This window comes from Canis aureus, chromosome 36, assembly GCF_053574225.1.
Source record: "Canis aureus isolate CA01 chromosome 36, VMU_Caureus_v.1.0, whole genome shotgun sequence".
NCBI classification, from domain to species: Eukaryota; Metazoa; Chordata; class Mammalia; order Carnivora; family Canidae; genus Canis; species Canis aureus.
Genome location: NC_135646.1, coordinates 6106725 through 6131215, shown reverse-complemented (window position 1 = coordinate 6131215; position 24491 = coordinate 6106725). Strand labels below are relative to the sequence as shown.

General features: G+C 55.4%; 1 protein-coding gene across 8 annotated transcripts; it reads left to right on the top strand.

The window, feature by feature from the left end:
• The first annotated feature begins 1803 nt into the window (after nucleotides 1–1803).
• On the top strand, nucleotides 1804–24003 carry RUFY4 (RUN and FYVE domain containing 4). Of its 8 annotated transcripts, XR_013372837.1 has the most exons (16): nucleotides 1822–2465; nucleotides 2609–2697; nucleotides 3964–4112; nucleotides 4243–4349; nucleotides 4420–4526; nucleotides 5596–5721; nucleotides 6005–6111; nucleotides 6459–6602; nucleotides 7042–7108; nucleotides 7635–7775; nucleotides 8186–8803; nucleotides 9398–9504; nucleotides 17020–17166; nucleotides 22153–22263; nucleotides 22762–23547; nucleotides 23776–24003. XR_013372837.1 is itself a non-coding variant. In XM_077884855.1 (15 exons), exons 1-15 carry the CDS (start codon nucleotides 2141–2143, stop codon nucleotides 22862–22864), a joined length of 2448 nt encoding a protein of 815 aa, XP_077740981.1. In that variant the 5' UTR covers nucleotides 1822–2140; the 3' UTR covers nucleotides 22865–24003. The 8 variants fall into 8 exon arrangements, 7 of the variants coding, with proteins under 7 accessions (XP_077740985.1, XP_077740984.1, XP_077740981.1 ...); XM_077884855.1 differs by having other exon boundaries at nucleotides 22762–24003; XM_077884857.1 differs by having other exon boundaries at nucleotides 1824–2426; nucleotides 22762–24003.
• The last annotated feature ends 488 nt before the right edge of the window (nucleotides 24004–24491 follow it).

The window sequence follows — 24491 nt, the reverse complement described above, 5'->3', positions numbered from 1 at the left end:
GGAGGCAGAGGGGTCACCAGCATGCACACACACACACACACACACACACACCCCAGGCTTCCTGGCTGCCCCAGTGACGGGAAGAAGGGCGGGGATGCGATGCGGCCTTAGGGTACATTTTGAGTTGCCCAAACACGGAGTGCCCCAGGTGGAGGCACGTAAGACACCAGCATTATAACCCAAACCCTGCACAGCAAACAAACCTGAGGAGGCTGCATCCGTCCCACTTCCCAAACAGGGAGGTAGGTTGGGATTAAGCAGGTAGCCCAGAGCAAGATTATCTAGCCCCTAGTGACCCCAAATGTCTCCTTGTCCTCCTCTTCCTCCTTGGAGAAACCTAGTGCCCACACCTATGCCAGGCCTAGTGGTTCCGCGACAGACACCTCATCCGGAACAAGCACCTGCCTCCCCGACCCTCTGGGTCAGCTGCCCACCTGCAAGACCCACTGGAGGCAGAGAATGGGGGGAGGGGCCAGCTGCCCACATCACCTGCAGGTCAGTCCTTGCTCTGGTTGGGCCTTCCCGGGTTCAGAGGGCCCCCTCCGTCCTGCCTACAGAGGTGGGTGACAAGGCGGCGGCTACCCTGGGACACACCGTCAACTCCGGACCAGCTCGGGGGAGGTACGTTCTTTCGGCGCCCCTCCGCCGCAGCACTCGGGCCCTACCTGGGCGGCTCCTACACCTCACCTGAACCGCTTGCCCTTCCAAGAGTCGCGTCCCACGGGCGCCTCCTCCCAAGGCCACCAGAGGCCCAGGACCGGCCTCGGCCCAGGCCCAGCTCGCGGGCCGCCCCTCCCCGCTGCGGGCTGCCGGCTTCCCGGCGCGGCTCCCGGCTCCCGGCTCCGGCTCCGGCTCCGGCTCCCTACCTGTCTCAGGTGAGCCGGCTCTGCCCGCCACCGCCTCCCGCCCCCCGCCGCCCCGCGGCGCCCTACCTGAAGCGGCGGCCGCCCGCTCTCGGCGCGGACGGAGGCCCCGGGCTCCCGGCGCTCGGCCGGGGCCGGGGCCGGGGGGCTCCCCGGGGGCTGGGGGCCGCAGGGGGGCCCGGGCTCCAGCGCCTCGCAGCACACCAGGCTCACGGTGCAGCCCATCCGGCCGGGCGCCCGGCGGGCGGGGGAGGGGGGCGCGGGGGGAGCCGGCCCGCCCCCCGCCCCGGCCACCGCGGGGCCCTCGACGCCCCCGGCGCGCCCCCGCCCGAGCCTCCGGGGCCCGCGCCGCCCGCCAGCCGCCGAGTGCCGGCCGGGCGAGGGGTTGGCGACCGGGGGCCCGGGCTGCGGGGGCGGGGGAGCCCCGGGGGCGCGGGCGGGGGCGGGGCTGGGCGGGCGGGACCCCGGGGGCGCGGGCGGGGGACGGGCTGGGGGGCGGGACCCCGGGGGCGCGGGCGGGGGACGGGCTTGGGGGCGGGACCCCGGGGCACGGGCTAGCGGAGGCGGGAGCCCGGGGGAGGGCGCCTGCGGCCCGGGCTGGGGGGCGGGGGAGCCCCGGGGGCGCGGGTGGGGCGGGGCTGCGGGGGCTCGGGGGCGGGGGCGCGGGGGCCCGGGGTGCGGGCTGGGTCGGGGGAGCGGGGCCCCGGGGCCGCGGGCTGGCGGGGGGCGGGAGCCCGGGGGGGGGGGGCGCCGGCGGCCCGGGCTGGGGGGCGGGGGCGGGGGCCTCCGGGGCGCCGGCGGGGGCGAGGCTGCGGGGGCCCGGGGGCGCCGGCGGCGACCTGGCGGGTCTGGGAGGGCGAGCAGCAGACCGACGGCGGCGGGGGGGCGGGTAAGGAGAGAGCGCGGCAGAGCGCGGGGCACCAGGGCACCCGGGCACCGACGGGGGCCGGAGGCTCCGCGGGGGACCGAGTCCCAGGCGGGGAGAGCGGGGCAGGAAGTGGCGGCCGAGGGCAGAGCCGGGCTCGGCCACCGCGTGGGCCACTGTTGACGTCGCCGAGGTCTGGGAGCCGGAGCGCGCCCCTCTGCTCGCCCGCGCCCGCCTCGCCGCCCCCGCGCACCCAGACCCGGACCGCGAGCCCCAGCCGGCCCCGCGGGGGAGCCTCGCGGAGGCGGAGCACGGCCGGCGTGGGAGGGCCCCAGCCGCCCGGCCCCGGATCCCAGGCTTCGCCGTGGCTTCTCTCGCATTCTCTTAGGGGGGAGCAGCCGGGGCGGGCAGGATGGCCCTGGTGACCAGCGGACTAAGGTGGGGAGGAGGGGGGAGACACACGGGCGGGGGGGCGGGGGGCAGGGGGGGGCTGTCCTCCTCCCCACCTGCACCGCGCTCCCCGGAGAGACTGGAGACCCGCGGAGGATCCGGGAGCCGCAGTCACAGCCTCATTGTGCCACCTGGTGGGGACAAGGAAGAAAGACAAGAGCAAGTGACGCGCACCCCCCAACCACCCCCCTCCAATGAGAAGCTGGGGAAGGAAACTTGCATTTGGGCAAATGCTGCTGTCACTCAGGGTGAGCTGGCTTTTGGCCAACAAGTGCATCTACCACCAGGTCTGCCTGAGGGGTACCAACCCCCAGCCCACCCATTGGGCCCTGGCACCCTGACCTGCCCCTCCCACTTCTCCCCCTCCCCTCTGCACCCCCCGCCCCCAGTTTTGTGCTCCTCCTGCTCTGAGCAGGGGTTCCCCCTCCAGGGTGCTGGGCTGGGCCTGAGTCACTTCCCAGGCGGCACTCTGGGAAAGGCTGTGCAGGACGCAAGTGGCCGCTCTCCAGGCCTTCCCAGGTGAGTAGCAGGGAAGGGATCTAGGGTGGCAATGCCAGGAGGGGGGGGCAGAGGTTCTTGGACAGAAAAGGGAGAGCAGAGGAGGTACAACTAGGTGGTCATGGATTTTGTAGAGCATCTGGACTGGAAGGGGATGCAGAGACCCTCCATCTGTGCCTGGGTCTACCGATGGGGAAACTGAGGCCCAGAAAAACAAAAGGTCATGCAGTGAGTTAGTAGCAGTGCCAGGGCAAAGACCCAGGTCTCTCTCTCTCTCTCTCTCTTTTTAAGATTGTATTTATTTATTCATGAGAGACACAGAGAGAGAGGCAGAGACATAAGCAGAGGGAGAATTTGATCCTGGGACCCCAGAATCACGCCCTGAGCAGAAGGCCGATGCTCAACCACTGAGCCACCCAGGAGTCCCGAGACCCAGGTCTCTTAACTCCCAGCTCAGTGTTTCCTGAACACCATCCTGCCCGTCCACCCTCCTTTACCTTCTCTCCTCCCCCCGCCCCACTGTGTCCCCTGCTTCTTCACTCCCACCCACCCCTGAAATTCCAGCAACAGCAGCACCCGGGTTTCCCGTGCCTGGTCTTTACTCTGTTACATTTGGATAAGCCCCTGGCCCCCAGCGGCCACAGGACTGCTTTCTGAGCCCCAGGACCCACTGGGGTAACAGGCCACAGTTCCCTCGGGAGAGAACCATAGGATTAAAACCAGGTGCCCTGCTCCCCACACACACCCAGCATTCTGGCCCCATCCCAGCTCTAGGGCCTCATTTTACTTCTGCCTCCCTTTCCTCAAACACACACATTTTCCGCTCAGCTGGGGGCCAGGAAAGGATGAATGTGTGCCTCAAGGATGATGACTGCTCTGGCAAGGCTCCCTGTGGGGCAGAGGGGTGACTTTCCCTCAGCCCAGGGCCCTCATGGCCCGAGCACTAATGGGCCGCTTGTGTCCAGTTGCCCTGTGTGTGAGCACACGGACCAGAGGTCAAACTCTAGCTTCTCCACCGAGAGCTTTGTGACATCGGATAAAAGACTCATCTGTCTGTCTGAGCCGCCCTCTCACCGGGTATTCAATGGAGTTAATGACCTCCTAGATTATTACGGGGCCTAAGACGAGGATGTCAGACACGGAGCACGGCACCTAGCACCCAGGAACTGCCCATTAGTGAGGGCCACACCATCCCCTTCGCACACTGGCCTACAAGGAAGAGCTGGTGTGTTTATCCTGCCAGTTAACTCACTGTGTGACTCCAGATATATCCCATTCCCGGCCTAGGCTCTGATCCTTCCTTTGCGTGGGGAGACAACTGGGCAGCTGAACCCAGAGGCGCCTTCCTGGCTGGACCTTCCAGAGCCACAAGGAATCACATCACTTTGGAATACTCATGGCAGAGGAGGGGGCCATCCTCACCAGGAACCTGAAAGGTGAGTGTGTCCCGAGAGGTTTTCTGGGATGGAATTGGGGGGAGAAGGGAGGGGCCTTGGGAGCCCCTCCCTCAGAGCCCTCATGACCTAAGGCTTGATGTCCACCACCCCCCACCCTGCCCCCCGATAGCTGCGGTCTCGGCCATCCTCCAGGACTACGGGGGCCGGCAGCAGCCGGTGACAGATGCCAGTGCCGAGCTGCACAGACTCTGTGGCTGCCTGGAGCAGCTCCTGCAGGTGACCCTCCCCACCGCCCTCCTCCCAGTCCCCTCTCTCCTGGCCCAGATAACCATGAGGGTTTCCCCAGATACCAAGGAAGAGCTGCCCGCCAGCCTCAGCCGCCTCAGAGTCCGCAAGCCCTTCCTGACATCTGACCTCACTCTTGGTGGTTGTCACTGCAGCCTAGGAAGTGAGGTGGGGCCAGGTTGGGGCAGGGTGGGGAGGGGCCAGGGGTGGGGAGGGCAGCCACCGGGCTCTGAGGACTCACATTTCAGAGGCAAGGTGTCCTAGGCCTGGCTCTTCCTGCTGCTGGCACTTTTGTTGAGCACCTATCATGGGCCAGGCTAAGTCCTTCTCATGCCCCATCCTACTAAATTCTCAAGGACCCCCTGAGATGCTTGATGACCCTACCACCCCCACATACACACACGTAGCCTTCCTAGTTCTCTGTGTGTTATGCACATGCGTGGTGTGAGTGTACCTGTGTGCACACGTGAGGTGTGTCAGGTGCATACAGGGTGTGAATCTCCTGCCAGTCTACCCCTCATGTGCTGCACTCCAGTCCCACTGGCCTCCTTGATCTCCCTAAAGCGCACCAGGAGTGCACCTACCTCAGGGCCTTTGCACCTGCTATTGCTGCCACCTGCACTGTTCTTCCCCCAGAAATCTAGATGGCACAATTTCTCATTTGCTTCAGATCTGGACTTGAGTGGTATCTCCTGGGTGAGGCTCTCTCTGGCCATTCTAATCTAAATTTTTAAAACACACACACCTCCCAAATCATACCCACGTGGGCCTACACACCACAAATACACACCACACACATCACACACCACACACACATTTCACACACGCACCACATACATACATGTGTGCACACACCACGAACTTTCTATTCTCGTTCCCTGCTTTATTCTCCTTGGCAGGCAGCGCTGTCTAACATAACAGATGTTTTACTGACTCAGTGTGTTCGCTAACTCCACTACCAAGTGCATGCCCAGGAGGTCAGTTTGTTCATCGCTGAATTCCCAGGGCACAGAACAAAGTCTGGCACAAAGCAAGTGCTCAACAAGTACTATTGGAACGATTGAATGGAACACCAAAGGCTCAGAGAGGTCCAGCACCTTGCTCGTGGTCACACAGCCCGTCAGGGCGGAGCCAGGCCCGTCTACTGTAGCCCTTTCCTCTCTCAGCGTGCTGGAAGGCAAGGCCGCTTCTGGGAGGAAACATCTCTATGCTTTCCTGTCCCTCATCTCGCTCCCAGTTTGACCAGAAAGAGCAGAAGAGCTTCCTGAGGCCTCGGAAGGATTACTGGGACTTCCTCTGCACCGCCCTGTGGCAGCAGCGGGGTGGCACGGAGCCCGTCCACTTCGTTCACTCACAGGACAAGGTGTCCAGAGCCAGGTGGTAGGGTGGCTGGCCTCAGCATCAGGGGGTCCTGTCATCGGCCCTTGGTGGGGAATGGCCTCCGGGGGCCCCTTTCTCACCCATCCCTGCCCCGCAGACCACAGACCCCTCACCTGGTCCTCACATCTCATTAGCCCTGCCCTCAGCATCCCTCCGGCCACCCCTTTCCTCCCATGATGATACAAGTTCCCATATCGTCTGTCTGTGCTGGCTGAGTGCCCCCCAGCCCCCGGCCCCCCACCATTCGCCCTCTGTGCACCTTGCAGCTGAAGACTCCTCTGGCAAAAGGCCGCGCTCTCATCCGCTTCTGCTTGGCCCAGGGACAGCTGGCCGAGTCCCTGCAGCTCTGCCTCCTGAACACAGAGCTCACCAGGTGGGGCTGTTGGGACGTGCTCCTCCTGACACCCTTGGAGCCCACTGTCCCTCCCTTGTGCAAGATGCCTCTCTCCCCGCCCCCCTGCCCCAGATGGAGGGTGACTATCAAGAGCAACTAAAATGAGAGCCATGAGGGAAAAATCAAGGAAGAAAGAGCAAGGGGGGCGGCCAGAACACAGGAGTCCCCGTAGCACCATGATGCTGAAGCCTCCTGCTCCCCGAGGGCCACACCCTTGCCTTGGGAACCATGCCACGTCGTGCACAGCGGAGGCAGAATCTCGGGGTGGTGGGGGGAGCAATAGCACCAAGGCCAAAGGCCAAGGCTGCTGCTCACTATTAACACAGGGAATGGTATGGCCCCCGGAGCCCTCTGGTGTGCCCCGAACTCCGGGAAGACCTCCTGGACGCTCTCTACACTCTCAATGCAGTGGCCTTTGACTTGGACCTGCAGTGGCCAAACCTAGACGAAGCCTGGCCCATGTTCTCAGAGTGAGTGGGTCCAGCGTGGAGGGAAGCCTGTCTCCAGTGCCTCACTGCCGTTGACCACCACCCACCCACCAGTGAGCTCCAAATTCGGCCTCTGGTCCCATCAGTTCACCTCCCCTTCTTGCGGTCCGAGGCCCCGGTTCCCCACCTCCCCAGGCATCTGTTTGCCCAGTGTAATCCCGCCAAGTTGCGTGGTGCTGCATACAGGACACACTCCTAAGGAGTTGTTGGAGGGTCAGAAAGATGAACCCATGGCGGGTGTCAGCATGAGTGGCTGGCGGGGTGCGTGCGTGGATGGAGAGGGGCATGCATCCACGAGGATGAGGGCGAAGGTGGGAGGGGTAGCACGGTGAATGGGGGGTTGGAAAGATGGGATGTCCTGCAGCTGAGCACCAAGGCCACTGCCGGAGAGAGCCGCCCCGGGCCCCCCCTTTCACTGCAGGTCCTGTGGCTCCAGCGCCAGGACCCAGGGAAGAAGACCCAGAAAGACCAAAGATGCCCCGAAGCAGGTACCTCTGCCCAACTTCACTCTGAGTTGCCTCCTCTCCATCTCTGTTGGGCCCCCCAAGGATGAGCAGTCACAAGCAGACAGACAGACGCCAGCGTGTAGACCTGAGGACTGGGAAGCCACAGGAGAAGGAAGGGCTCATATTCCCGAGGTGGTGAGGGTATTGGGGAGAGAAGGGGACCATTGGCACCCTACATGGGAGCCAGGGAACCCAGGGAAAGGGGGCAGGGGGAGGGTAACCAGAAGCATGAAGGATGCACACCAGGGAACAGCCTCCATGTGACAATTTGCAAACATCTCAGTTCAGTTCAGGAAGCAACTGAAGAGCCAGGTTTCTGGGTTCAAATCCCAGTTCTGCCCCTAATAACAAAGGTCCCTGGCAAGGTACTTGTCCCCCCTGGCAAGTGGTCGTGAGGATGCTTTGAGACAGACCTCATGTAGCACAGAGCACGGCCCCTGGCCACATGCTCTCCAAGTGGTGGCTTGTGGCTCTTGCCGGTCCCCAGTCTCGCTTTGCACCCCATCAGCTTCCAGGCACCAGGTACAGAAACCATGAGGACACAGCCTCCGACCAGAAGGGGGAGTCCGTCACAATACAACCTGTCAAGCGCGGTGATGCGGGTGTGCACAGAAGAACATGGGAGCACAGAGAAGGCTGCCTGAGAGAGGTGACTCTTGGCTGCTGTGGGTCTCTAAGCTTTCACCACAACCCTACGAGGCAGACGCTATTATTCCCATTTTACAGACAAGAAAACTGAAACACAGAGAAGTTCAGGGGGCAGGGTCAGAGCAGACGGTGGGAAGAACTTCGTGGAAGGCAGATCGATGCAGAAGGCGCAGGGGAAGGAGGGAGGGAGGAGAGGAAAGACCAGGGAGAAACGCCACTGCTCCCTGACCAGACCACAGCTCGGCCGGATCCGCCTGGGGCGATGGGAACATTCCGATTCCTGGGCCTGGACCCCGATCTCCTGACTCAACTCCCTGAGAGTTAGCAAGTTCCTTGGTGAAGGTCTGTGGCCCCTCCTACGCACCTGGTTGGTGAATTGGTTGTGAGGGAGTTTTGGGGGCTTCTCTGCAGATCTCAGCCACACATGCGGACCCCACAAGAGTCCAGCCAGAGGAGCCGCACACTAGCCACGCCGGCTGTCGGCGAGATGCGCCCAGGGAAGACTGGTTAGCTGCACCCCCCAGGTCGCAGCAACACAGGCATCTTCGTCCCTCCATGGAAAAGAAGAGAGAAGATCCCAGGAGCCTCGGGCCCCCCCAGAGCATGTGGGAACCAGAGGGGGAGGGGCTTCAGGGAGCCCCAAGAACAGGATTCTGCCTGGAGAACTCAACACCCAGCATCCAGGGACAAGGGGAGCGGGCCGAGGGAGCTCCGAAGGAGGTGATAGGGACAGAGGCTGAGGACAGAGGCGTCCTACCTGGTGCAGAGGGGACACCTAAAGGGGGAGCAGAGTGGGGTCATGTCCATAGGCTGCCGGCCTCCAGCCCCACAGGAACAATAGAGGACACGATGCCAGGGAGCCGGCAGGAGCTGGAGGTGCCTAGCCTTCCGGGGGACCCTCGGGTCCTACTACGAGACCTGGGAGCAGAGGAAGACGCCGCCCCAGAGAGACCACAAGGGGAAACAGGAGTGACCACTGTGACCAGGAGGAAGAAACAGGCAGCGATGGCCTTGCAGGATGTGGTCAAGGTGAGAGCAGCTGAGCGCCATACCTGTGTCTCCCTCTCTCACCTGGCCCACAGGTGGGAGCCTTCGTGGTAGTAGGGGGCGGGCCTTGCAGCCGCCAGATCAGTTCTGATTGGTCCGCACAGGATGATTATTCTCCCAGGAGGTCTTACCGCAGCCTGTGCCAGGTCCACTCCATTCATCATCAGTCCTACCTGCCTGGCTCCTGCGGGCACTTGGGTCTGAGACCCCTCCCCAGCAGGTCTTGGGGCAGCCACCTCACTGCTCTTGTAGCTGCTTCTCCTGGGGATCACCAACATCGATTTCGGGCCTTCCTTCAGCCTCCTCTGGCCAGAGCCTTCATGCCCAGCCCACCCAACCCCCTGAGCTCTAAACTTTCATCCCTCAGCAAAGGACAGAGTAGTGGCTCCAGGCTCACCCAGCAGTAGAGCCGGGCATCTGCTCCCAACGCTGTCCCCCAGCCCTGCCCTCCACCCCAGTGCTGTCTCACCTGGCCTGGGGTCTCACAGGGATGTTTGTCCAGTCAGACCCGGGGGCTGGGATCTCTGCCTTTCTCCATCAGCTTCCCTCTCCCTCCCTTTACCTCCCACCCTCAAGAGCCTGAGACATGGGCTCCAGAAGACCAAGGAGCAGGCCCAGCATCTGGAGCAGCTGCTGAAGGAGCGGGAAGGGGAATTGAAGACACTGCAGGAGCAGCTCAGCAGGTAACCTTGGCAACAGAGCACATAACAGGGGAGGCAGGGAGGCCACTGGGTGGAGCCCCCCCCTCCAGCTCCTGCTCCTCCTTCCTGGGTCACCCCAGCAGGCATCTTCTGAGTGCCTCCCGTGCTGGGCACAACCTCAGGATGCTGAGGCATCAGGGCAGCACACCTGGGGCTCCCCGAGGAGCTCCCACTCCCGCCCCCTTGCCAGCCCCTCCCTCTCTGGTGTCTCCAAGAGCCTCCTGTCCCAGCCTCCCTCCCCTCCCACACTCACCTCAGCCCTTCTGCTGCTGCTCCCCTCTCCCTCTCCGCAAGCCAGCCTCCCTCCCTGCCCCTCCACACCCCTGCCCTTTGGTCTCCATCTTTCCCCTGTCCGTTTGTCTCTCACTTTCCTGCTTCCTGTTGCAGTGTCTCTTTCACCCTCTTCAGTCACAGCCCTCATCGCAACCATCACGTACTGGGCATTTACTATGTCCCTGGCACTGTTCTAGGCATTTCCTTTTTTTTTTTTTTTTTTTTTTAATGATTTTTTATTTATTTATTCATTGAGACACAGAGAGAGAAGGAGAGTCAGAGGCACAGGCAGAGGGAGAAGCAGGCTCCATGCAGAGAGCCCGATGTGGGACTCAATCCAGGTCTCCAGGATCACGCCCTGGGCTGCAGGCAGCACCAAACCGCTGCGCCACCGGGGCTGCCCCTAGGCATTTCCTTTTAACAAACTTGTGAGGTAGGTTCTCTAAGGATCTCCATCTTCTAGATAAGGAAACTGAGTCTCAAAGGCCCCACACAATTCCCCCAACGTCTCCCGTCAGTGGAGGAGCTGAGGTCTGCACCCCGGCAGCTGGCTGCACAATCAGTGGGCTTACACACAGGCGCTCAGCCAGTACCTGGCCTCTGTCTCTCCTACTCAGCACCTCTCACCACCCAGCGTCTTTGCCTTCCCGTCATCACGTTAACTCAAGAGCCTGGAACACACTCTCTCAGCGGCTGAGTTTCTCCTTCATAATTTTTTCAACTATCTCCGCCCTGCAAAGGTCTTCCTTGGCCTGACTCCGCCTCTCTGGGTCTCGCTCCCTTGGCCCCTGTGTGCCTAGTGTGCTCACCTGGCTCTGTCTCTCGCACACGCTGACCTTCGCCCCCAGGCCCGGGAGGCACCAGCCCGAACCCCATGGGAGCCCGAGGAGCTGTGCCTCAGACTGAATCACCGGCCAGTTCACTGTATCTGCTCAAAAGGCTGAGAGAGGCTGTGGGCCCAGAAACCAACCCCATAAAAGGCCCCCAGGGCTCCTCCCTCCAGACGCTCAGCTGAGCCTGGCAGTTTGGTCAGGGAAGAGTCCCATGATCCGGGCCCCAAGTGAAGGCAGGGGCCTTGCCCACCCAGGGACCTTCTCTGGAAATCCAGACGGGCTGGAGGGAGCAGCTGGGAGGCTCCGAGGAGACCACCGGACCCAGGCTGCTCCCTTGGCAGGGAGACTGTGTCTCACAGACCGCTGTCCTGCCACCCATCCTCCCACAGACCCTCTGTCGGCCTACTCTGTGCCAGCCCTGTGCTGTGTGCTGGAAATCCTCCTGTGGGCCACACAGACCGATCCCTGGCCGCGTGGAGCCTACCTTCTAGTGGGGGAGGCAATCGATGAACGCGATAATCACGCAGTGTCCCATGTGACAAGCTCTAAGAAGAAAAAAAATGGAGCAGGGAAAGGGAATGGATGTGTCAAGGGGTGATGTTAAACACGGCGGCTTGGCCCGGGACCTCCCTGAGAAAGCATGTGTGAGAAACACCTGAAGGAAGCGAGGGATAAGCCATTTGGGTATGTGGTGGAAGAAAGTTCTAGACAGAGGAGCCGCAAGAGTAAGGGCCCGAGGTGGGAACAGGCCTGGCAGGTCCGAGGGCCGTCACTGAGGCTCAGTGCAGTAAGGGAGGGAGAGAGGTAGGGGCAGGCCACGCGCTAACAGGAGACCCTCGCAGGTCGCCAGAAGGACCTTGGCTTTGACTCAGTGAGATAGGAAGCATCACGAGTTCTGAGCAGAGGAGGGACAAGACGAGCTGTTTGCTTTAGTGTTAAGTACGTTTGCTTTTTTTTTTTTTTCCAACAATTCGATGGCTTTGAGTGTATTCATAAAATTGTGCCTCGGTCACCACCCCAAAGAGAAGCCCTGTACCATTAGCCACTGCCCGTTTTCTCCCATCCTCCCAGCCCTGTGCAGGCCCTAATCCATCCCCATAGCCGTGCCTATTCTGGACTGATCTGTGCTCTCAAGGGCTCGCGGCTCCTGCTCCGTGGAGCTAGTGTGTAAGGAAGCAGGGATGCTGATGAGGAAGGGGAAGGCAAGGGAGCCCCCAGATGCTCTCTGGCAGAGAGGCTGCGGGATTCTGGATTAGCTGTGAGGCCGGGCTTCCTGGTGGGGGAGAGAAAGACGGAAGTCAAGAATGACTCATTTTCCAGCCTGACCAGCTGGAAGGCTACAGTCCCAGCTGACGGTCTGCCGTGGTGGGGCAGGCTTGTGGGGGAGTTGCAGGAGTTGAGGTGAGAACATATTAAGTTTGAGGCGCCCGTTGGACGTGCAAGTGGAGCCGTTGGGCAGGCGGCAGGGTGTGGAGCTCGGAGGAGACACACAGGCCGGGGACCTGCTGCAGAGTCAGAATGCAGAGAGCGGGAACTTGTGTTCCTGGGGCTGGGAGGAGGATGCGCTCCCCTGCCTCTTGGGATCCAGGGAACTCAGGAGGAGCGTGTCACTTCAGGGGTCCCCGGCATCCAGCTGGGATTGGCTGCGTCACCACCGCCAGACCAAAGTGCCACGGGGCCCACTGAGTCAGCCAGCAACACTGTTGTGCTTCTACTGAGGCCATGAGTGGGGACCTGAGGAGACAGGCAGTAGATCAACAGATAGAAATAGGCTGTCAGCTAGTCATGGGTGCTATGGAAAAACATCAGTCCGGGAAAGGGGACAGAGACAGAAGAGTCACCTAGACTTAGAGCCTCAGGCTTCCTCTCTGAGGAGGTGACAGTTGAGCAGAAGCCCCAATCACTGGGAAAACTGGACCATGCAAATATCGTAGGAGGAGTGCTCCAGGCAGGGGGCCCAGCAAGTGCACTTGGGGACACCCGGGCCCGTGTGGCTGGAGCAGAGGGAGACCCCCGTGTGCTATGGAAGGCTAGAGCAGAGTCTTGAGCAGGAGGTGGGGGTTCCCATGGGCTTCAGGATTGCTCTGTTTGTGGCGTAGAGGATAGAGTGAAGGTGGGCAGGGGCGCAGCCCACGGGTGCAGAGCCCCAGGCTGGACGCATACGGGAGACCTAGCAAGACCAGCCAAGCATCAGGCCCCAGCTGATGCTGTTGGTTTCTTAGACCAACGGGGGGCTAAGAAAATACACTTGGAACTGGGCTACGGGGCATCCAATACCCACTCCCCAGCTTTTGAGCCTTGGCACCTTGGGAAACTGGCCTTCCCTCTCTGGCCTCTGGTCCCTGATTTGCAAAAGGAGATGGTTGGATCTCTAAAGTTCCTCCTTCCAGCCCAGATGCTCTGTGAGACCATCTTTCCAAGCAGGTAGGTTTCCTCTGCCCCTGGAGGGACTAACGTGACTAAGTCACGTATGACTGGAAGAGGTCCTCAGATGGGGAGATAGACAAACATCACACTTCTCCCCCACCCCCACCCCCCTCTGAACTCCTTTGAGGCAGACCAGGGGCTCCTAAGGATTGGTCCCTGCTCCCACCTGCTGCCCACTCAGCAGTGGTGCCATAAACCACTGGTGACCAGGGCCCTGCATGGACGAAAATGCAGAGGCAGAAAAGTATGGCTTGACAGGCCTGCATCCAGATCTCTGCTCCCTCCACTTACCAAGCTGTGTGACTGTAGGCAAAGTGTGATCTCCTCCCTGAAGCTCTATTTTCTTTCCTGTAAAATGGTGATCATACTAGCTGCCCATAAATTTGTGAAAATTAAATGAAACTGGGCTATAAAGCACTGGGCTCAGGGGCTGGCATATAGTAGGTGTTCAATACACTCAAATTCCTTCCATGCCCCCCTCAGTGCCCCCACACCAGCAGTGTCTATCAGCCCCTGCTTGAAATATGCTGGTGATTTTCTTTTTTCTTTTTTCTTTTTTTTAAAGGTTTTATTTAGGGACACCTGGGTGGCTCAGTGGTTGAGCATCTGCCTTTGACTAAGGTCATGACCCCAGGATCCTGGGATCGAATCCCCTGTCGAGTTCCCTGCAGGGAGCCTGCTTCTCCCTCTGCCTATGTCTCTGCCTCTCTCTGTGTCTCTTATGAGTAAATAAATAAAAATATTTTTTAAAAAGATTTTTATTTATTTACTTGAGAGTTAGCACAAGCCGGGGGGGAGGGGGTGGACAGAGGAAGAGGGAGAAGCAGATTCCCCACTGAGCAGGGAGCTGACACGGGGCTCAATCCCAGGATCCGAGGATCATGACCTTAGTCAAAGGCAGAAGCTTACCCGACTAAGCCACTCAGACGCCCCACTTCAGTGGCTTTCAATTGCATTGAGATTAAAGTCCACTACTCCTGGGGCCAGGGAGGGAGAGATCAGGCCCTGTATCCTTCCCACCTCATCTCTTGCCTGCCCCTACCTCCTGCCCTTCCTGATATTTCACCTTCCCTTGCCTTCTTTCAGTTCCTCAAACAAACCACGTTCATGCCAACTTGCAGACCTTTGCATGTGTCCTTCACTGACTCTACATGGCTGACTTTTCACCCCCTAGATCTGCTGAAAAGTCACCTTGTCTCAGGAGCCTCTCCCGAGGACCCTCTCAAGTCTGACCCCCTCTCCTGTATCTTGGTCATAAGCTTCACTTCACTATGTTACTAGCCTATCACCTGCTTTGACCCCTGCCCCAAACACTCTAAGCTCTATCAGGAGCCATATGCACTTTCTCTCTCTCTCTCTCTCTCTCTCTCTCTCTCTCTCTCTCTTTGTATATTTTTTTATTGGAGTTCGATTTGCCAACATATAGCATAACACCCAGTGTTCATCCCATCAAGTGCCCCCCTCAGTGCCCGTCACCCAGTCACCCCATCTCCCCACCCACTTCCCTTTCCACCACCCCTAGTTCATTTCCCAGAGTTAGGAGTCTTTCATGTTCTGTCTCCCTCTCTGATATTTCCCACTCATTTTCTCTCCTTTCCCCTATGATCCCTTTCACTATTTTTTATATTCCCCAAATGAATGAGACCATGTTTGTCCTTCTCTGATTGACTTACTTCACTCAGCATAATACCCTCCAGGTCCATCCACATCGAAGCAAATGGTGGGTATTTGTCATTTCTAATGGCTGAGGAATATTCCATTGTATACATAGACCACAGCTTCTTTATCCATCATCTTTTGATGGACACCGAGGCTCCTTCCACAGTGTGGCTACTGTGGACATTGCTGTGTAAACATCGGGGTGCAGGTGTCCCGGCGTTTCACTGCATCTGTATCTTTAGGGTAAATCCCCAACAGTGCAATTGCTGGGTCGTAGGAAGGTCTATTTTTAACTCTTTGAGGAACCTCCACACAGTTCTCCAGAGTGGCTGCATCAGTTCACATTCCCACCAACAGTGCAGAGGGTTCCCCTTTCTCCACATCCTCTCCAACATTTGTTGTTTCCTGCCTTGTTAATTTTCCCCATTCTCACTGGCGTGAGGTGGGATCTCATTGTGGTTTTGATTTGTATTTCCCTGATGGCAAGTGATGCGGAGCATTTTCTCATGTGCTTGTTGGCCATGTCTGTGTCTTCCTCTGCATATGCACTTCTGCATATGCATGTCTGTGTCTTCCTCTGCATATGCACTTCTCTATTCCCGCCACCTCAAACAGCCATTGGCACCCCATAGGTGTTTAATAAATGTTCCCTCCCACTCAAAGACACCCCGTAAGCACAATGCTCACTCACATCAGGGCCAGCACCAGCCACGCCAAAGGCCCTGGAATCAGAGCACAATTAAACTACCTCAGGAAAATGAAACATCGGTACTAAGATGTAAGGAGACTGAAGACCAGAATGTTCATTAAAAGTCAGACCACGAAAATAAAATAAAATAAAATAAAAAAATTAAAAAAATAAAAAAAATAAAAATAAAAATAAAAGTCAGACCACGGCCCTGAGCACAGGGACACCCTTCCTTAAGGCTGCAGGGACTGACTGGTCTTTCAGAATTTCCGAGGGGATCTGTGGCTGGTTTGATTTTAAGCTCCTCCACCCCACCCAGCTTTCTTCTCTGAGGCGTGCTACACAGCGGCGCTGGAAAAACTCATAACTTAGTTCATTGTCAAGCCTCTTGCAAGTCTCAAACACACCGAAGCCCAGGGATGTGGCCACACACACACACATCTGAGGTCACAGGATGTGTACCCGCCTTTGCAACACCCTCCTATCTGAGTGATGGAGGGAGCGACTAGAACCCAGGGCGGGGACCTTCTTATTTCCAGTCCAGTAGATTTCTTGGAACTTTCTAGGAAGCCATCAAAGACAGAAGAGGCAAGAATAGAGCTGAGGAGATGCCAAGCCCAAATTGAAACAAAAATCCAAGAAAGCCATATGTTTAATATTGCTTTTTTAACTGAAAATACAATGTATTATAATGTTTCAGAATATTTTAGAACCTAAAAATTACCCCAAGCCCTACACCACTTACCTCCCTCCCAAACCAATAATTGTTCTCAGCTGGGCACAGCCCATCCAGCCTGGGTCACCCCCCTTCCCTCCAGAGAGCTGCCACAATTGTGAGCATGCCCTTCAAGAAAAATTACATTTTAAAATGGAAATGTTAAAAAAGAAAAGAAATGAAATGCAAATGGAAATGTTGGCTCATCCTCTCTAAGGGAACACATGAGGCTACATACACCCTGTTTTCATTCCTCTGAACAGTTGGTAAGGAGTCAGCCTATAGATGTCATGCTCTACAGCACTCAGCTCGTGGTGTATGGTGCTGTGTGTTATGTGTGTGTGAGTATGTGTGGCATAGGAGGGTGTGGGGAGGTGTGGAGAATGTGTGGCATATGTGTGTATATGTGACTGTGTGTGTGTGTTGTGTGTGGTGTGTATATGTGTAGTGTGTACAGTGTGTGTGGCATATGGTGTGTGTGTTGTGTGTGTGTGATGTGTGTGTATGGTATGTGGTATATGTGTTGTGTATTGTGTGTAGATATGGTGTGTTGCAAGTGTACGCAGTGTGATATCAGTATGTAGTGTGTGGTTATGTGTGTTATATGGTGTGTGTGGTGTGTGTGGTGTGTTGTGACTTATGTGGAACGGTGTTGGTGTTCTGTGTTGTGTGTGTGTGTATGTGGCGTGTGTGACATGGGGGGCCGTGAGGGCGTGAAGTACATGTGTAGTACGTGTGTGTATGCGAGCATGTGTGTTGCTGGTGTGTGTGTGTGGTGTGTACGGTGTGTGTGCACACACCAGCTGTAGGAGGTCCCACCAGCTTCCCCGGGGGGCTCCCTGTCAGGTAGAGGCCTGGCTCCAGCAGCCATGCTGAGAGCTGAGCCCTCCTCCCCTGCCCAGGTGTCAGGAAGACAGGGCCCGGCTGCAGACAGAGCTGGAGCAGAAGCAGCAGGAGGCTGAGAAGAGGGACGCCAAGTACGAGAAGGAGCTTGGAGGGCAGCGGGACCTGGTCCGTGCCATGAAGATGAGGGTGCTGGAGCTGGTTCGGTAAGGGCGGCCACGGGGGGCAGGAGTGTGGGTTGGGGTGGCGTGGGATGCAGAGACGGGAATGAAGATTCTACTCCACTAAAAACTATCAAGCAGGGTTCTGAATCCTTTATGTACCCTGCCTCTTCTCCTTCCTTTAGTCATCCCAGCTGTTCTCCTCATTCTATAGATGAAGAAACTAAGGCTCAGAGAGGCTGACTAGGCCACCAGGGACACACAGCAAATGAATTGCATGGAGTCCACTGGCTGTAAGGCACGCCACCACTGCAAACACCCCCCCACACACACACATACACACACACCTACTAAGGTTAGGGGAAAGGAAAGGAGCCTATGGATGGAGAAAGGATTGAAAGAAAGGGGAAGTGAGGCAGGAGCTAATGTCCTGTACCTGACTGCCTGCTGGGCTTCCTCGGCCTCTGGGTGGGTCTATGGGCCGTCCTGGGTCAGCTGTCCCGGATTCAGAGGCTGAGCGCACCAGGATTGATTCCAAACCACTAAGCCACAGAGGGATGGAGGAGCTTTGTAAAGTCTGGTTTCTGCTCTTCTGGCTAGTAGGGAGCTAGTGTTATACTTTGACCCAGTTCAGGAAGCAGGATACCATTGGACTCAGGTTCCATTAGAATTGGAAAGTCATTGAGGAATCATCTAGGACTAAATCTTCTTGCACAAAATCCAAGTGATATTAAAGAAGAGAGAAGGGAGAGGTCAATCTGGAAAGAACAATTTAAGGAATGATCTCCTCCAAGTAGCCGTCAACTGGGAAAAAGGGGGATATAAAAAATTAGCTGTATATCTCACAAAAGAATTTAAGGTAGCCAACAATAAAAGACACAAGTGTCCACACATACGATTGTTAAAGAAAAACAGATGAAATGGAAGAGGAAAAATATATACTCCCGAGGTATTAGGATTAGGGTTAGGGTTAAAACTTAACTCTGAGCATTTTGGCGGGACAATCAAAACTGGAAACAGTTGCCTAAATGTCATCAGGTGTTCCAAGGAAAAATACAGCAGTGCATCAGGAAAGAAAAATGTTTTTCCTTGTGTTAAAGAAACTCATCACAAGATTCCAAACTGCGTAACCTAATGTCCCTTGCAGACGCATCATGGAAAATCTGGCCCTAAGCAAAAATAGGGGAGGAAAGCCACAGAGACTGACTTCTGCATCAGGATGGTAGACTGATAGCACATCACCTATTTTCCATCCAGAAATCTCACTAGAATGATTATAAAAAAAAAAATTATTAAATAAAACTTGTAATAGAGAGAAAGGTGGAGGAGCCAACCAGAAAAAAAGAGATTTCTGCTAATTTCCAGAAACCAGAAAATGGATGAAAAAAGTAGACACTGGAGTTAGCCCAAGTTAAAACTCAGGGCCAGAGACACCAGGGTCACCAGGAACATCTCAAATGGCAGAAATGAAATGAGAGACAGAAATCGGGAAAATTAACTGATAAAGTCATTAGAAGGAGCAGTGTACACCCCCCTGCCTCCTTGACTGCAGAATATTAACACCAAGGGGTCTATTTCTGAGGCAAATCATTAAAGCATCCTTCTCTAAAAAAGTTAGATGCCCCAAAGAACAATGTGTTCTGGCATTTGTCTGCATAGCAGCTATCTCCCTGCCCAGTCCTTCCTCAAGGGATGCCACAAGCCAACCGCCCCTGTCCACTACTTGAAGCTTGAGCAACTTAAACATGAAATGGTAACCAGAGATCCCCAGATGTTTGAGAAGAATCTAGTACATAAAAGGAAGAGACAAAGATAAACAAAAAGACAACATCTCCCATGAAACAAGACGCTGTGCAAAGCGACCAGCAAAAGATGAGAAATGTTCTTGGAAATTAAAAATATCTCTCAAAAATTTTTTTTAATTCATAAGGACTGGAAAAGGAAGAGGAGGCAGTCTCTCAGGACACAGAGTAAAAGGCATGACAAGATGGAATGCACGAGAGAAACAATTGCAAACATAAAGAATCACTCCAGGAGTTTCACTATCTTCTCCAACTGACAATTCCAAAGGAGAGAATAAGATGGAGGAGATTGTCAGATAAAATGATGAGAGACTTTCTCAACTCTGATGGTCATAGGTCTTTAGATGTAAAGATGTCACTGAGTGACCAACACAAGTGAAAGGAAGGGAAAAGCCCACAGATACACACCATTGTGAAATCTCTGTAGAACAAAGATGAGGGCAATATATTCAAACATGTCACTTATGAAAGAAATAAGACATGGAAAAGCATGTCAAGAATCAACGGTGCTGGGGCGCCTGCATAGCTCAGTCAGTTAAGCATCCAACTCTTTGTCTTGGCTCAGGTCTTGATCTCAGGGTCATGAGTTCAAGCCCCACCTGGGGGTCCACGCTGGGTGTGAAGTCTGCTTAAAAAAAAAAAAAAAAAAAGGAAAAAGAATCAGTGGTGTCATACTTTCAAGTTCTGAGGAAGGACAAATTTTGGCCTAGAATTCTAGGTCCAGCCACATTATGAAGCAAGTAGGGAAGGTGATTCAGGAAAAAACATTTTTCAGAAAGACAGGTCACAGAAAAAGCAACTCCCACTCCCACACAGCCTTTCTTGGGAAGTTAATTAAGGATGTGCTTCCGAAAAACAAGGAAGTAAGCCAAGAAAAGAGAAGACGTGGAATTCAGGAAGCAGTCACAGTAACCCAGGGCAGAAGCAAAGGGAATTCCCGAGATGACAAGTGGACAGCAAGCCCAGAGAGTCCAGGCTGTTGCAGAAGTATTGAGGACCCAGGAGGAAGGTCTCTGGGGAGAAAGAGAATCAATAGAACACCTGATATGATGAAGAATTTGTTAGGGAGAGGGAATAATTAGGTGATGCGTAAGGCAAGTCACTCAAAGAGCAAAGAAAGGCAACTGGAAAGTCCTGGAAAAATAGGAAATTTCCAAGAAAGGGCATGTTTAAAACCCATCTGAACTCTCCCCGAAGCAATATGCTTAATATTGTCTGATAATGCAAATACCATTAATTGATTTTTTTAAATGTTAGAATCAACCTAAAAACAAAACACAGAAAACAATTGCAATTATAGAACAAACGTGAAGGTCATCATCTAAACAATATTAAGTATAGAATAGAATCCAAGAGAACTTTCTGTGAAGATGGAGATGTTCTAGAACTTTGCCCTATCCGATATGGTGGCTACCAGTCACACCTAGTGACTGAGCACTTCTGATGCGTCTGGTGTGACTGAGGAACTAACATTCTAATCTTAGTGAATTTTTTTTAATTTTTTTATTTATTTATGATAGTCACACAGAGAGAGAGAGAGAGAGAGGCAGAGACACAGGCAGAGGGAGATGCAGGCTCCATGCACCGGGAGCCCGACGTGGGATTCGATCCCGGGTCTCCAGGATCGCGCCCTGGGCCAAAGGCAGGAGCCAAACCGCTGCGCCACCCAGGGATCCCTAATCTTAGTGAATTTGAGTTGAATTAAATACAAGTTTAAGTAGCCACACGTGGCTAGTGGCTACCATATTGGACGTTGTGGGACTGGGTGACAAGCAGGAGGTGGGCGAAGGAGGCCAGCTGAAGACCAACGGAGGCTGGCGGCACCACGGTCGTATCACAGAATGGCAACCAGGATGCTATCTGTGCTTCATAGGATGAGTGAGGGATAAATGTGTGAGTGTGTTCGGTAAAGCTGCTGTAGTAATAGAGAAACCAAAAACAGGGATCTAACTGCCTGGGGAGGAAGGAGGTGGAGCTAGTGGGGATGGTACGAAATAAAGCGAACTCCCCTGACATCAAGGTAAGGAGCTCTGTAGAAGACGCTCCTTCTTGATATGTCAGGAAGAGAGGATATGAGTATGTCATTTAAGTGTGGCAGTAATATCAAGGAGAAAAAGCTAAAAGTGTAAGAAGTGGTTTGCCACCAACATTGGAAGGTGTGGGGAGGGTGTCTATTTCCCTTTGGTCTAAGTTCTTCTGTGCTTTTGGATTTTTAATGCATGTGTATGTATCATTTTGCTTAAAAAAAATTTTTTTTAGAGAGGGAGACAGAGGGGGAGGCTCAGAAGGAGAGAGAGAGGGTCTTAGGCAGGCTCCATGCCCAGCTTGGAGCCGGAGGAGGGGCTCGATCTCACAACCCTGAGATCATGACCTGAGCCAAAATCAAGAGACTGATGATTAACCAACAGAGCCACCCAACCGTCCTAGATTTAAAACAAAAACATTTTAACATTTTAATCCACATTCCTAAACATCCTTTTTTTTTTTTTTTTAGAGATGGAGAGGGGGTGGAGGGGAGAAGGAGAGAGAGAGAATCTTAAGCAGGCCCAACTCCCAGTGAAGAGTCTGACATGGGGCTTAATCTCACCACCCTGAGATCATGACCTGAGCCAAAATCAGGAGTCGGACGCTTAACCAACTGATCCACCCAGATGCCCCCTTTAAAAAATAAAAATAAATAAAAAGCAGTGAGGACAGTTTTGCAGGAGCAGATCATAACTAGAAGGGGGTTTGCATCCAGTGCCAAATAAAACCTGTGGGCATTATAGGAAACTTCTGGGGGCGTCCACAATCAGGGAGCAGCCCTAGGAGGAGGTGGGATCTATAGGCCACGTTGGGCAAGGGGGACCCAGGTGTCACTGTCCATCTTCCCAAAGACCACAGACTCCCCATCTCTTGTGTGTATGTCTCTCTCAATGTCTCTCTCATGATCTCTTCATTTCTGTCTCTCCTTTCTCTGTCTCTCCATCTATTTGTCTCTCCCTCTCTGTCTGTGTCCCTGTCTCTGTGTCTTGTTCTCTCTCTCTCTCTCCATTTACCTCGCCATCTACCTCTCTCCATCTCTTCTCTGACTCCCTGGCTTCCTTTCTCTCTGTCTCCCTCTCATTTTCTATGCCTCTGTCTTTCCGCGCTGCTGTGTGTGTGTGGGGGGGGCGGGGGGGTCTGTGTGACTCCATCTCATCTCTTCTTTCTCCCCATCTGGATCTCCCCACCTCCACGGGCCCATCAGAGAGAAGGATGACCTGTGGCAGGAGGTGCAGCGTCTCTCTTCCATGGCCCCAGGGTGCTGTGCGGCCTGCAGCAGGGTGTTTGGCCGGCTGTCTCGGCGGTACCCGTGCAGGTAATGGGGGGGGGGGGGACACAGAGTCCTTGCTCTGCCCCCTTCGGGAAGGGAGGGATACGGGAACTGGGGTTTGGGAAAGCCATAGAAAGCTGGCCACTCACTTTACACAACACTTAGCATCGACCTGAACCAGAGCAGTGGAAAGAGCTCAGAGGATGGGATTGTGCGTCCATCCCTCCCCAGAAGAGACCGATTAACAGGCCTCTGGGAAGAGACGTCCTGTGCAGAGGACGCTGCTCCCCTCACCCCCCTCTGGGAGTCACCCCCTTCTGGGAGCACGGGCAGGACAAGCAGTGGGAGGGAGGGGGCTCGCCCAAGACCCTGCCTGTTTGGATCTAAAGGGCTCTGGAGGGCATGGGCCATTAAGACACCCTTTGGGGATGGGGAGCCTCCTTGGACAGCCCCAGGGCCGCAGGAGGGACAGCCGTGCTCAAAGCCCGCGCCCCCCTCCCGCACCCACATCCCTGAGCTCCCGCTCCCCCGCCCTGCTCCCAGGCTCTGCGGAGGCCTGGTCTGCCATGCTTGCTCTGTGGACTACAAGAAGAGGGAGCGCCGCTGCCCCCCCTGCTCCCAGAAGGGAGAGGCTCAGTCCCACTGACGGCAGCACCCAGGACTGGCCGCCCACCGCACCCAGGAGCTCCCTCCCCTCCTCTGGGCTGGTGATCTGAGGCAGCCAGTGCTCAAGTGTGGAAGGATGGATGCCGGCTGGTAGGCAGGAGGCGGAGGCAGGTCGGAGCCCTGCACCCGCCACCCCTGAGCTGGGCCACTTGAGGAAGCTCACAGCTGTCCGGCTTCTTCCTGAGCAAGAGCGCCAGGCACCGTCCTCCCTGAAGTCCCTCCAGGCTCAGGACATCCTTGGCCAAGAAGACCCAGGGGCCCCGACATCTCTCCGCACCCCCACCCCATCTCTCCCCCAGCCCCCCATTCCCCACACTCCTGACCACCCCGTCTGGAGTCTGTTTTGAAAGTCTGCTTTCGTTGTGTTTCATTTTCAATAGCTCTCCCGAGGTGCTGTTGACCTGTAACACGTTTCGTATAAATTGTACAATATGATGGGTTTTGACCTTGGTATCACCCACAAAGCCATCACCGTATTCGCAATAAAGAATGCACCCATCATTCCCAAAATGTCTTCATGCCCTTTGTAATCGCTCCCTCTCCCTCGCCATCCCTAGGCAACCACAATTCTGCTTCCTACCACTAGACACCAGTTTTCCAGAATTTTATGAAAACAGAGCCCTGCAGTATGCACTCTGTACTGCCTGCCTCCTTTCACTCAGCGTACGTATTCTGCGATTCCTCCAGGTGGGTGCACGTCTCAGAGGTCCCCATTTACTGCTAAATAGTACCCCGCTGCAGGGAGAGACCACAATTTTGTTCACACCTTCACCCATTGCCAGACATTTGGACCGTTTCCAATTTGAGGCTGTTACAAATATGTTTCCTATGATCATCGGCATCGGTGTACAAATCTTTGTATAGACATTTGCTTTTCTTTCTCTTGGGTAGATACCTAGGAATGAAATGCCCAGGTCCTCCAAAACGTGTATGTTTAACTTTTAAGAAACTGCTGAGTTGGGATCCCTGGGTGGCGCAGCGGTTTAGCGCCTGCCTTTGGCCCAGGATGCGATCCTGGAGACCCGGAATCGAAACCCACATCGGGCTCCCGGTGCATGGAGCCTGCTTCTCCCTCTGCCTCTCTCTCTCTCTCTCTCTGTGACTATCATAAATAAATTAAAAAAAAAAAAAAAGAAAGAAACTGCTGAGTTGTTTCCCAGACAAGTTGTGCATTGTCCCCGCACCCCAACCTCAACACACACACACACCAGCAGTGTGTGGGAGTCCCCGCCGCTCCCCGGGGCATCTGGTTTGGTGGACAGAAGAGGTGGACCAGACAGACATGGGGCTTGGGCCTCTCTCCTTTCCTTCCAACAGCTCTGGTGACTCAGTGGTTTCCGAGCTGTGAGTGTCTGGAGGGAAGGGCTGAGACTAGGTGACTCTCCTCCATGCAGTGCTCACTCAGCTACATTTTAATAGACAGTTGGTGAGGACTCATGTAGCTCCCTGGGACGAGAGCATATCCCCTGACTGCCTGAGAAGTCTTACGTAAATTTATTTACCGGTCAGCCAACTGTGGTGCTTCTGAGAATACTGTTTCCAAAGAAGCGTGGGCCCCACTCTATATCAAGGGGATTAGCTGCCCTATCTGAGCTCCAGGGCAGACT